The following is a 13,721-nucleotide window of genomic DNA, read 5'->3' on the forward strand; positions in this document are numbered from 1 at the left end:
GCCCCTACCTTCGTAAGCTGGACAGACGATGTGGTTCTCTCTCCCCACTTTAGGCAGGTCAGGAATTACTCCCTTAAAATGATGTCTTGGTTGATAACTCCTTGGCAAACTTAAAGCCCTCCTCTCTAAGCCCACCGTGGTCTCCAAAAGACACCATCCCTTTCTTTGAGAGAGGCTCCAAAGCAGTCTCTTTAGATTCTTCGGCACACAGTATCTGTGTCAAAGGGAGGAATGCAAAGGTCACTTGAACCCGGGCCCTTCACCCTTTACCCCTGCCACGAGACCTTTAAAGACCAGAATGAAATCCTGGAATCTCAGGGTTAGAAGGGTCATCAGATGCTATTTACCTTCACCCTCATCCTATTTAGACCCCTTTACGGATATTGCCACCAATGGCTGTCCACACTCTTCGGGACCACCTCCAGAGATAGAGCTCACTGTTTAGGGGCAACCTATGCAGTTTTCAGATTGCACAAATTATTACAATGTTCTTTATTTGAGTCCAAATCATTTTCCCCTTAAGAGAAAGACAAGGTCATGAAATAGTGACTACACTGATATGGCGGGCGCCCAGCCGGCTCAGTCGGTGGAGCGTGTGATTCTTGATCTTGGGGTCGTGGGTTCAAGCCCCACACTGGGTAGAGAGATGACTTAAAATAAAAATAAAATGGCATGGCAATGGACTGAGAAGAATCTGAGATGGAGAGAGAAGGGACATTACAGAGGGGGCATGGGCAGGTGCAGGGGTGGGGGTGGGGTGGGGGGGTCAGGTAGGACCAGGGAAATGGGATACTAGAACCACTTCTAAAACAAATAGAACCCTGGTGAGAGGTTTCAATTCGAAGTGGGAAGGAACAGAAAAACATCTTTAAGATTCAAAATCCACCAGAGGATTCCAGCCTTGCCCCTTGCCTGAGGATATGGAGAACATCACAGTGGAGACCAGAGAGAATGCTTAGTAGAGCACAGACTAGACAGAAGAGGAGAGAATAATAGTTGGACACAGGAAATGAGTTTAAAGAGCAACGGGAAGAGAAAAAGGAGTGAAGAGAAGTGGAAAAGGGGGGAAATGAAAACACAGAACTTTTAGGCAAGGGCAGTGTCTTTTGCTGGCAGCCATCCTGCAGAGCTCTGCAAGGGGAGAGGGCGCCGGCCTGCGTCGGTGTGGGGACAGAGAGCTCATTGTCTTGTCCTATCACAGCCAAACAAGGGACTTCGCGAGCAAAGCTGTATTTTGATGTCACACACCAGGCGCTGATATTTCAGTCACCAGCAGCACCCCCGCCACCATGAGGTAAAGGGCAGGGTGTGGCCCAGGGACGGGTAGGTGGCAAGGCAGAGGCCAGGGTCAAAGGTATGGGAACCCTATGGTGAAGTTTCCGAGTAAGAAAGAAATCAATGGAACCGGCTCACCAGAAAACCTGTTTCCTGCCCAGCATGGCCCACGGAATGCCGGCTTGTGTCAGCTGCTTACATAGCAAGGCATCAAGTTCCAGGCAGCAAAAGGGAATGAGAAAAGAATCTGTGTAGATCCCATGCACCCCGAGTGCAGGGAACTGATGCTGGGGTAACGAGAACTGGCTGTTGTCAGCAGGGCTTCGGAATCTAGAGGTCGGGGTTGGGGCCCTGCCATTTGCTGCCTGGGCCGCCCCACCGCTGGCCCTGCCTTTGTTTTGTCTTCACCACAGCTCCGGGGGACTCTTTGCCCCAAGGAAATCATCAGGTCAGGGGGAGAGACTCTTTGGGAAGGGTGTCTGCGTAGGGAGCCGCCCTGCACCTGCCTGCGCTCTCAGGAGACTGAGGATAATGTGTTCGTTCAGTCAGCCAGTCAAGAAGCATGTCTGTAAGCGCCCGAGCTAGCCAGGTTCTGGGCGGCGGCCACGGGGATGAGGAAGACTCGTTTCTTACTGTGATGGGGCTCGTAGTCCAGCCGAGGACAGGAACGTAGAAATAACTCTCCTATGAGACAGGTGGAGATGAACGCTATACTAGAAGTACAAGCCAATGAAGAGCCAGAGAGGGAAGGAAGGGATTAATTTTGGCTGGGGCAAGATGGGAAGGCTTCCTGGAAGAGGCATCATGTAAGACCATCCCAGGCTGAGGGAACAGCATGGAGAAAGACATGGGAGCTTCCAAGAATTTGCCTTTTTCAGCAAATGATGAATGCGATGGTATGACTCCAGTATATTGTACTTGGAGAATTAGGTGGGCAGTCGAAACTAGAAAGCAAGACAAGGTGAGGAGAAGCTCGTGAGTGCTAAGGAAATAGGACTTGATCCCATATCCAGATATCCAGTAGGGAGCCATCAAAGGATTTTGAGGAAGAGACAGATATGATTTAGGAAGAGAACGTTGTCTTGTTCCTGCTGTCACAGACTAGAAGAGTCCTGCCTCCTGGACCGCGGTGGGCCATTGGAGAGCAGTGGGTCTCTTATTCACCCAGGACGCTGAGGACCACAGGGGGGTTGGGAGGTGAGAGGGGTGAAGAAAAGCAAGAAATGGCCGAGAGCACCTGGGTGAATGTGAGAAGGGGGACTTACTGACAACCCCGACTCGAAGATGGGAAGGTAGGAAGATGGAGCCAGTATGACAATGTGTTCTTCCAAGTAAACCGAGGGGAAAGTAATCACAATTCCCCAAATCCCACTGATGATGATGGAGGCATTTCACAGTTGGAGAGTTTTTAAGGAAGAAATTCAGATGGAACAACTTAAGGAGCTTTTTTTTTTTTCATCTTTCATTTATGAGGACACCTGCCTGCTGTTGATTTCTGGCCTGCAATGTTCTCACAGCCAGGCTGAGTGTTTTCAGGGACTCGAGCCATTTGGACCCACTGGCTAGTGTACTAATAATTTTCTCTGCTGTTGGCCATGGCCAGGACATTGCAAGCATTTTAATTCTTGGGTATGTGTTTTGTAAGATCCACCATGGCTTATTAAAAATGGAAGATTATCACACATTGTGTTTTCCCGTCCAAGTATATATAAAACCTTGCCCCAAATGCCATCACGGTGCTTTTCATTGAGGGTCTTGGAGCCTGGGCTCCGAGGGACTACAAGGCCCCTCCCCCACTCTCCTGACATCTCACCAGCAATTGGATTTGGCTACAATAAGTGACATTTTCTGTTTTCCTTCTGTATCCTCAAAGCCCACTGACACATACCTCTGTAGCGGCGTCATGCCTGAAATTTATATTATAAGCAGAGCTCCGTGAATCTAAACCATTCAGTTTGTTAAAGAAATGAAGACAGAGTGTATCCGTTCATTGAATTTTTTTTAAAGATTTTATTTATTTATTTGACAGAGAGAGAGACAGCCAGCAAGAGAGGGAACACAAGCAGGGAGAGTGGAAGAGGAAGAAGCAGGCTCTTAGTGGAGGAGCCTGATGTGGGGCTCGATCCCAGAACGCTGGGATCACTGTGCCAAAGGCAGACGCTTAACCACTACGCTACCCACGCGCCCCCATTGATTTTTTTAAAATATGGTTTCAGCTTAGCATCATTTGTGTGAGCCACAAAAATAAATGTAAGTTTCCTGAGCTTGGGTAAAAATTAATATAGCTAGCCTCCGATTAAAACCCTTGCCATAGGGGCGCCTGGGTGGCACAGTGGTTGGGCGTCTGCCTTCGGCTCAGGGCGTGATCCCGGCATTCTGGGATCGAGCCCCACATCAGGCTCCTCCGCTGGGAGCCTGCTTCTTCCTCTCCCACTCCCCCTGCTTGTGTTCCCTCTCTCACTGGCTGTCTCTCTCTCTGTCGAATAAATAAATAAAATCTTAAAAAAATAAAAAACAAAAAACCCTTGCCGTAAAGTGCCTTCTTCTGCCATTCCCCACTGAGGAGTCGCATCTGCAATTCTAGGCTAGTGTCTAAGTAGCCATTCGTTTTAATTCTTCTGGACAACTTGAATTTCAAAGCGCCGACGGAGTGCCGTGTGGGGGTGGATGCTTCGGTATGGGGTCCTTTCCCACAGCCCTCTGCAAAGGGAAATACCAGCATAGCAGCGCACTCCCTTTAGGAGCTGGGACTTGCCCCAGATGCCATTATCATTTGGTTTCTATAGGTTTTTTTTTAATCGTGGGAAAATATATATAACATAAACCCTGCCATTTACACCATTAAGTGGACAACTCGGTAACATCAATTACATTCAACATGTTAGGCCACCATGACCACTATTTCCAAGATTCGCCCATTCTGCCCCTTTCCTATGATGGAGTCATATTGTGTGGTAGGTTGTGCGTGGCGTCTTTCACTGAGCATCATGTTTTCAAGCTTTAGCCATGCTGTGGCATGTGTCCTGTGTCCCCTTCTGTGGCCCAATAGTGCATCGTGTCAATGTACCACGTCGTGTTCATCCGTGCATGCACTGATGAACACTTGCCTTGCTTCCACCCTTTGGCCGTTGCGAGTCATTGGCTATCAACATCGGTATACAAGTCTCAGAGGGTCTAGTCGAGGTTGTCAGTGCATCAAGGATCACGAGAATACAGCATTTCCAAAGGCTGTCTCGAGCTGCTTTCTGGACGCACCTTCTCACGCGGCGTGGTTGTACAGACTAGTGAGGTATTGGGACGCGGTCTCCGGGGCACGGTGAGGTTGACAGTGCTTCGTTTCACTTACTCTCAAGCTTCTCCAAAGGCTGATCAGGACTCCATGAACCCATATCAGCTCCCACTCCCCCCTCCACCCAACACTGTTTTTTCGCCCGATCGCCCTACTGAACTTCTCCCAACGGTCTATCACCGTCTAGTTGACACTCTCGGGCCACTTCTCGGTTCCTTACGTTGCTCAACCTCTCCATAAGTCCTGGACCCTGCTAGTCCTCCCCGCTCTACAATGTTCTCTTCCCTTGCCTTCTCTAAGCCTGTTCTCTTCAAAAATCCTCTCCCTGGCGCTTGCCGAACAGTGTCTCTGTCCCGCGGGGTGAGGTCATTTCTCCTGTGGGCAGGGAAGGCTGTGATGAGGCGTGATTGCGGTGGAGCTGTCCGGCAGCCTGGGTGAGAAGGGTCTGTAGACACGAGAGGAGGAGTCGGGACACTCCTGCGGAAGGTGATGATAATTCTGGAGCCGGTGGAGGAGGGCCGGCGCCCACACCACCCACTCATGCTGCCAGGGTTTCTAGGACACAGTTGTTCTGTTTCTGGGAATATGACTTGACTCATGATGTACCTAAAAAAGTATAGTAGTGGCCCATGTTATAATAAGATTCTATAGTAAAATGCTTTAATTTCCAAAGGGATTAAGTGATATTTTTGCTTGCTCCTTTCTTAATGGCTAAATGCAATAGTGAAGCACTAGCCGCAGTCAAATCCCCTAGAAACCATTTTATTTTTAAGTTTTCTTTTCTTTTTTTTTTAAGATTTTATTTATTTATTTGACAGAGAGAGAGACAGCCAGCGAGAGAGGGGACACAAGCAGGGGGAGTGGGAGAGGAAGAAGCAGGCTCCCAGCAGAGGAGCCCGAAGTGGGGCTCGATCCCAGAGCGCCGGGATTACGCCCTGGGCCGAAGGCAGACGCTTAACGACTGAGCCACCCAGGTGCCCCTAGAGTCTCTATTAATATTTTATGAGGGCACATGGTGTGTACAATTTTTTTAAAGATTTTATTTATTTATTTGACAGAGAGAGAGACAGCCAGTGAGAGAGGGAACGCAAGCAGCGGGAGTGGGAGACGAAGAAGCAGGCTCCTAGTGGAGGAGCCTGATGTGGGGCTCGATCCCAGAACGCCGGGATCACGCCCTGAGCCGAAGGCAGACGCTTAATGACTGAGCCACCCAGGCGCCCCAAGTTTTCTTTTTTTTAAGATTTATTTATTTCAGAGAGAGAGCACAAGTGGGGGAAGGGGTGGGGCAGAGGGAGAGGGAGAAGCAGACGCCCTGCTGAGCAGGGAGCCCCACATGGGGCTCAATCCCAGGACCCCAGGCTCACAACCCAAGCTGAAGTCAGACGTTTAACCGACTGGGCCACCCAGGCGCCCTGCCATTTTGTCAGAGCCCCAGGTAAGGGCAGTTACTGTGGTGCTCTCCTCTCGACAAGGCCGTTGTCATAGAAAAGCCTAGCTTAAGTCATTAATGAGGAACATGTGAGTCAGAATGTCCAGCGTTGGGTAGCGTACGAAGCCCAGATGACCCAAGTATCCTACCAGTGCTTTTAAGACCTTCCTACCCGAGGACCCCGTACGTCAGTGAGGCTCCCGAGGGTCTGGGACATAGCCTGAAGGTCCTCGTGAACATGAGCTGCTGTATGAAGTCTTAAACGAGTCTGCAAAGAGCGCATTTCTCCTCCATCATACAGCCTTGCATGTTTTGTATAAAACGGGGTATGCTCCCCCGTATGTTGAGGAGGAAGCAGGCCCCGGCTTCCTGCACCCACGGCCCCCTGCAGTGTAACCTGAAGAGGCACATACCCCGGCCTGAACCACACAGGCCTCTAAGAGGAGAGGCCGTGCCCATACCACTGGGGAAACCGCCGCGGTTGTTCACCAGCCCAGAGGAGGCTTGCGGGCTGGAATTGGCTGTAGGAAATGAAGTGGGCATCTCATTGCCCAGCCGTCTTCTGGGAGAGGCCGGCGGGTTCTTCCCAGAATTTACAGGCTGCAAAATCGGCAGCTCCCTTGTTTGTCAAGAAAGCGCATTGTGAAATGGGCCCATTCTGAAAGGAGTCCCACTAGAGCAATTAAAACCCAGAGGCCCCGAGGGTGCCAGCTTCCTCTCGTCTGATCTATGAAGAAGAAAATCTAGACTCCCAGAGACGCCAGGGTCATTAGCAAAGTCACTCTCTTCTGCTTTCAAGTCCAAGGAGTCATTTCACACCTGAAAGTTCACAAAGGAGCAGGGGTTGAAGTGGCAGGCGGAGGGTGGTGTGGACGGGGCGGGCACGGAACCCGAGATCTGTGTGGGACTCCAGCGTGAATGGCAGCGCCCGAGGGCGTCTGTGGGAATGGGCAGCGGAGTGAGCAGTGGCGCAAGGCACACGATTCCTCCAGAGATTTCCCCGCTTTCAGCCTCTGGGGTCTGCCAAGCAACGTACTGAAGGTTTCACGTATTTCGTGTTTCACAGATTTCGTATGTCTTGGGAGCCAACTGTACCCAGCAAACGCGAACCGCGGGGCTAGCAGTATTGCTCTGTTTCTATATTAGGGCCGGATCGGAGCCATCTGCCGGCACAGGCGTAGCAAGGAAGAAACCCCCGTGCTTGGCTCAAGAGCAACATTCTCTCCCCTGCTACCAGCTCTCCTTTCAGGCTGGCCCGCGAGGTCTGCCTGCTGGTGCGGGCGAGGCCCCCCTGGCCACGCACCACCTTCCTGATGCCCCCCCCCATCGGAGGGCCTGCATCTGCATCCCTATTATGCACCCAAGACTCCAGCGGCTTTGGAAGGGCTCTCAGGCTCGTCTCACTGGCTGGCAGACCCTCTCTGGCTGCCTGTGTCTGCCCTCTTGATGTGCCCCGGGTCCGACAACTTCTCCCCCAAACTCTGTGTGCATGGGCCTTGGGGCAAGTTATTCTGCCAGGATTTCAAGAAAAGCCAAACAGTCCCGTGCAGATTTATTTAATGCCAGCGTCTCTTATCTGAGATTAGATCAGCTCAAGAAGACAGAGGAGTCAGAATTCGGTAGCTGATGAACAGTCCAAGAGAAGCAGTTGATTGCCACCCTTGTTTCTAGAGGGTCCTGCGGGGGACGGCCCCTGGGCTGCTGTGAGTGGAGGAAAGACTGCAGCCGGCAGCACACTGTGTCCCTCCCTGGGCCCCCAGAGCCTGGGAATCTGAGAGAACTCACGCTGGAAAGACACGCAGAGTTCTTCTGGCCCAACGCCCTGATTGGAGCAGATAGAATGAACGAAGTCCAGAGTAGAGGGAAATGACTTGCCCAAGATGAAATAGTCAGACAGTGGCTGAGCCGGGCCCGGAGCCCAGGGCTCCAGACTCTGAGAATGGGACAGCCTTCCCTGGGAGCTCACCTAGGCCACTCTGGATAACTAAGGCTGGAGGGTTCCCCACACAGTGCTTTGCCCAACTCAGAAAAACTTTTCTTTTTTTAAATTTTTTTCAAAGATTTTATTTATTTATTGAGAGAGAGCGCTAGAGAGAGAGAGAGAGCACACACAGAGGGAGAGGGAGAAGCCGACTCCTGGCTGAGCAGGGAGCCTGACGCGGGGCTCCATCTCAGGACCCTGGGACCATGACCTGAGCCGAAGGCAGATACTTAACCGAGGGATCCACCCAGCCACCCGTCAGGAAAACTTTTCAACACAAAGTGCAGACCTTGATGACTGATGATTATTTTAAAGGGATTATCTAGGAGCAGCTGGCTGGCTTAGCTGGTGGAACGTGCAGCTCTTGATCTCTAGGCTGTGAGTTTGAGCCCCACATCGGGTGTAGAGCTTACTTTAAAAAAAAAAAAAAGACTTTTTTTTGCCTCTGTGCATCCAAAAGAGCAAGAGATTCGGCCAGGGTTCTTGTTCTTGCCATGTCTGCTCGAACGGGTACGATCTGATCCAGAAATATGGCCTCGTTATGTGCCGTCAGTGTGTCCGTTGGTGTGTCCATCGGTACTCGAAGGAAATGGCCTTCATTAAGTTGGATTACATGCCCTTCCTTGATATCCTTTCAAGATACCTACCTTCATGCCAACTCATTGCACATAAGATAAAAATACCTCAGTGATGGGTGTTCCAATGTGAATAAAGAAATAAATATAAAGAGAATATCTAACGTGCGGCACTAAGCTGAGTATGTAAATAGTATAGATTGTTGGGTCTACCCTCTGGGTATAGGCGAACTGATTACAAATAGAAACCGATTTTTGGATTTTGTAGGCAAATCTCCTTGCTGGCCCGAATGGTTCCGATTTTTGGATTCTGTAGGCAAATCTCCTTGCTGGCCCGAATGGTTCTGATTTTTGGATTCTGTAGGCAAATCTCCTTGCTGGCCCGAATGGTTCTCACTGACAATCAACAAACAATTTATGTGCGTTTTACAGTATGTACCTAATACAGCAAAGATATGTTCTGGAAAGTCACTGATAAACACAAAAATATGAATGACTTAAAAGAGAATGGTTTAAGATGATTCCCATAATAGATCTGGTTTGTAGCAAAATGAAAAAGTTTTGATTTGGTGTAGATTTAGCTCCTTTGTAGGTTTTTTTTCTAAAAAAAATTATATTTGCTACTGGCTGATCCCCAAATACTGTTCCCACAGGCTTCTTGTTTTTTTTCTAAGACAAGATGTCTGACAAGTCTCTCCCACTTAGGGCTATCCTCCAAACTGTTAACAAAGATCTTTCTAAAAAACACCAATCAGGTTGTGTGAGTTTCTTACTTAAAAACCTTCAGTGGCTCCCTATTGCCCACAGAGTAAAGTCTTAGCATTTCCAATCCACCATGATTTGGCCCTTATTTGTCCTTCCTGCTTTACCTCTCGTCACCCACCATGCAACACACACCCTAGGTTCCCTCCCATCATAGAGGCTGCTTGTTTCTACTGAGCATGCACTGCCTACACTCTCTGAGACTGACGGTTTTGCTCAATCTGAGCCCCCTGCCTGAAATGAACAAGCGTCTCCTTCTACTCTGCCGTGGTCCCACCCATCCTTCATGGTGTCGATCATATCCCAGTTGTTCTGAGAACTCTTCTCAGATTCTTCTGTTTGGAATTTTTCTCTCCCTGCGGTGTTTTGCTTGTGCCTTTATCTGAGCCCTTACTACCTTCTGCCGAGTGTCTAGTTGGTTTCTCTGTTGGTCTGTTTTCCTTGTCAGAGTGTGGGATTCCTGAAGGCAGGCATTAAGTCTTTCTCCAGCCTTCTAGATCGACGCTTGGGACACTGTAGGCTACATTAAGTTTGTTGAATTAAAATGGGTGTATTTTCCCTGTCCAGGAGTATATCCACATTTACCTTTGACCAAAACCCTATTTCCTCTGTCTCCGGAATGTTTCATTGTCATGCTAAGCTGTCCCCTTTGTCTCCAATTCCATGATGGTGGCCTACTGCTGATTTCTTCAGGGAAATGGAAGGGACATAATTTCCATTCTCAGTCCCCAAACCCAGAGCTCTTTTCAGAATTCCACAAAGCTTAATAAGGCTACTCAGTCAAGTACGTGATCACTTTTATGTGGAAACATTGACTTTTCTCATGCTCTTGAGTTCTCTTTGGCAATATATATTTTACTAATCAAGGCGGCTTTTTTTTTTCAAGGAAAAAATCCATTACTTCTTAATCACTACAGTTTATGGTATACAAAATTGTTCAAGAGATGGTACAGCTTCCTGTGAGGCTCAGAGTTGGACCTGCGTTCAGACAGCCCCTCTACCACCAGTTGTGTAAATATGGGCCAAAAAAGGAATCTGATTTGGAGCTTCCTTGTCAATAAAATGGGAATTATAATGCCTACCTGGCAACATTGTTGAGAAGGTTGAATTAAATGAGATAATGTATATAAATAGCTTAGCACAGTGCCTGGCCCACAATGAGGACTCGGGAACTGGTCGTCATTTTTATAATTCCAAAACATAGGGCCCAAGAGATAGAAATAACAAACGATGTCTTTGGTGGCAAAGGAGATTCGAAACTTCTGGGCTTAGCATCTGCTAGGTATAGCGTAACCGCTCTAGTACGCGAAACAGTCCAGTGTTTGCGGATTATTTGGAGAGCAAGATAAATAGCACAGGGGCTGAGTGGTAACATGAATAGATGTTGTTTCATCCTGATGTCGGGCAAGGGGAATATCCGGAAAAGGAATCCGAAAGCAAGGCTAAGAGTTCACTCGTTCAGGTCAACCCTAAAAATACTCCTCTGCATTTAAGTTGAGAAGTTGCCTTGCAACTCAAGGCTGGGCTTTCAACAGCTAGAGCCATATGTGGTCTCAACTTTGGTGAAATCCGATCGGGACCTGAGCCTGTGCTGACCCCGGCCTTCGCTTGTGCGCTGCGAATAGTTCACCTTGCCGAGAAAGAGGTCTGACTTCCAAATAGAGCGCAGCTCTTTGTTCTCCTCTTCTCTTTCTTTTCTTTGTGTGTATTTATCTTATGGGAAGAGGGAATCCAGACTAGACTTGGCCGAGTCACTTTTCCCTGGGTAAGAGGGTTCTCTGGAAAATTTGATTTGAATTCTTCTTGGAACTCCGGGAGAACAACTTTCTCAGCTTTAGAGAAGCTAAATGTAGTCAGACTCATATGTATTAAAAGGTAGGACATGATTTCTTTGTACAGCAACGAAAACTAATTGTAGTTAACCACAAAATAGAAACATTGTATTTAATATGACAAAGGAATCAATAAAATATATATTCAAATTAAGAGGAAAAACCTTAATACCCATCAGGTACAAAGGCAAAGGATATGAACTGTCATGCATTAAGAAATGTAATCAGTCAACTAAGAGAAAAAGTTGTTCTGTATAGTAATCAAATACGTGCAATTCAAGAAACCTTGATATATCACCTTATGCTGGATATGGTATCTTTTTCCAGTTGAGGCCCAGTACATTTGGTTCCCTCGTCATTGCTGGGCAAGTGGAAACTACGGTAGCCCTTTTGGAAAAGGAGCATTGTGTGATCCCCCTGGCTTTGATCACCTTGACCTTGCTGCCTGCTCTAACCATTGCCAGCCTCGGAGCGGCCCTGGTCCCGGGCCCTGCCCTGCGTGTGTCCTGGGCCAGCTGAGTCCTCACACTTTCTTCCTGTGACTTACTGAGTGTTTCATCCCTTGTAAGAGGAGCCCTTCCTTCCCCTTCCTTCCTCCCCTCTGTAGAATCCCAGTCATTCCTCTGTGCCTGTTGCCCTGTATCTCAGTGTCCCCGAGGGATCCTTCCGGCTCCACTGGCCGCAGGACAGTTGGCTGGTGAGGGCACTCACATCACACCGCCTTCCCAAGCTATTGAAATAGAAACGTTGGCGACTGAGTCTAGAAAAGCCAAGAGAGTCGATCCGAGTTCTAAATCTGGAAAAACAAAGCTGAAGGAAGCTGCCCTCTGGGCCAGGGCTGGCCATCTTGCATTTCCTGACAAACCACCATCTATTCAGACTTGCCTTCGGAGAGACGTTCATGTTAGGCCAGTGCCAACACCCCAATTTCTTTTCAGAACCATGAACATATGTCATAAGTGGTGGGTGGTCAAAGAAGGAAAACCCTTACCCATCGGCCTCTTCTTGGTCTTTGCTTCGTAGCAGTTTAAATGCTATGCATTAGATCGATTTTGCTCTGTGCGTGTGTGTTTAAGGGGGGGTGGTGTGAAAAGACGACATAAATCAAAGAAGAAGTATTTGGGAAAAATAACACAACTTTCAATGGCAAACTATCCTATCCTCAACTCTAATTCAAGCGAGGTTTCCAGGAGAAAGTCTGTGCGGCGCAGGGCCCGGGAGAGGCACACTGGGGGTCTACAACGTCCCTTGCCCCACGGACACACAGACACACAAAGGCACACACAGAGTCACCCACCCAGCACCTTCCATTTCAATACCAGTGAGATTGGAGGAAAGGGAGCTTCAAGCACAGCCTTGCCTCGGGGGACATGGCGCAGAGCTTCCCACCTGCCCCCTAGGGTGTGGGTGGGGGGAGCCAAAGGGCCAAGGGGGGTAGCCAGCCTCTGCCAGTTGGTGCGACCTTGGGAAGGAGCCCCTCAGGCCATCTCCTTCCTCTGGCTTGGGGGGGGTCCACCCCCCCCCCACAGCCCTGGCTCCTCCTCAGCCGGTGGCCTTCCTTTCCACGGAAGCCGGGGCACCCCGGCAGTCCAGACCAACGCCTGAGCCATGACTGGCGGACACCCGATGCCGGGGAGTCATCCCCAATTTCAAATGCTTCTTTTCTTTCGGCAGAACTGGCTTATGATCTGGATGTGGATGACGTGCCTGGAAGCAAGCAGCCCGTGAACCAGAAGGACAACGAGATAGCGGACTCCCATAACCTGGGGAATGGCCACTCCCCGCTGAAGGTTCTTACCAGCTTGGCCATCTCTGTGGCGGGCTTCTTCCTGCTGGTGCACTGACTTCCCAGTGCGTGGCGGCCGTGCTGCCCGGCGGCACCCTGTGGCCTTCCTCTCTAAAGGGAGCCACCTTCTTATTTTTCTCTATTTTTTTAATCTTGTATACCTCCTCCAGCCGTTAAGTAGAAGACCAGCCATGTGTTGTGTTTTCGAAAATCAATGGTGTCTTTGAGGAAGGTAAATATTAGTGGTAGTGTAGATCGTCTTTTTGCAAAGAAAAAAACTCAAGTTGTGCCAAAGTATTTTCCTATGTTTTGTTGCTAGAACATGGTTACCATGTCTCCCTTTCTCTTTCTCTCTTTCCCTTTGCATGGATTTCTTTGGAAAAAAAATAAATAAATGTTCAAATAAAAGTGCATTGGGTCTTTTTTTGTAAGCCCTCGTTTATGATGACCACACAGTGCTTTTCCTCCCCCTTGCCCAGCTTTCTGTTCAGTATGGGGAAAAATCCCATCAGGCATCAATGAGGTCCTTCAACCCTACCCCCCTGCCAACCTGTTGGTGGGGTATCAGTCCTGGCCCCGAGCCCTGGTCAAAGGCCCCCCCCCCCCAACACCCTCCCAGTGCATAATTTCCCATGGAAATCTTGAGTTAGAGCATTCTTGCCAATGAACAAAAGGTATCCCAAAAATTTCACCTGTCTGTTTTTACAAATTTCTCTTTGCTGAAAACACTTCACCCAAAGAGAAACCATCCGTGTGGGTCACGTTCAATCACACGATTACCATCCTTCCTTC

General features: G+C 49.0%; 1 protein-coding gene across 2 annotated transcripts in view; it reads left to right on the forward strand.

Moving 5' to 3' along the window:
* GPC3 (glypican 3) overlaps positions 1-13,337 on the forward strand; it is a 406,719-nt gene extending 393,382 nt beyond the window's left edge. For both annotated transcript variants that reach the window (XM_026520618.4, XM_026520616.4), the window contains one exon: positions 12,818-13,337. In XM_026520618.4, the coding sequence (XP_026376403.1) occupies positions 12,818-12,987 (170 nt within the window). In that variant the 3' untranslated portion in view covers positions 12,988-13,337. The remainder of the gene's footprint in view (positions 1-12,817) is intronic.
* Positions 13,338-13,721: the final 384 nt, after the last annotated feature.

This window comes from Ursus arctos, chromosome X (assembly GCF_023065955.2).
Source record: "Ursus arctos isolate Adak ecotype North America chromosome X, UrsArc2.0, whole genome shotgun sequence".
NCBI lineage: Eukaryota > Metazoa > Chordata > Mammalia > Carnivora > Ursidae > Ursus > Ursus arctos.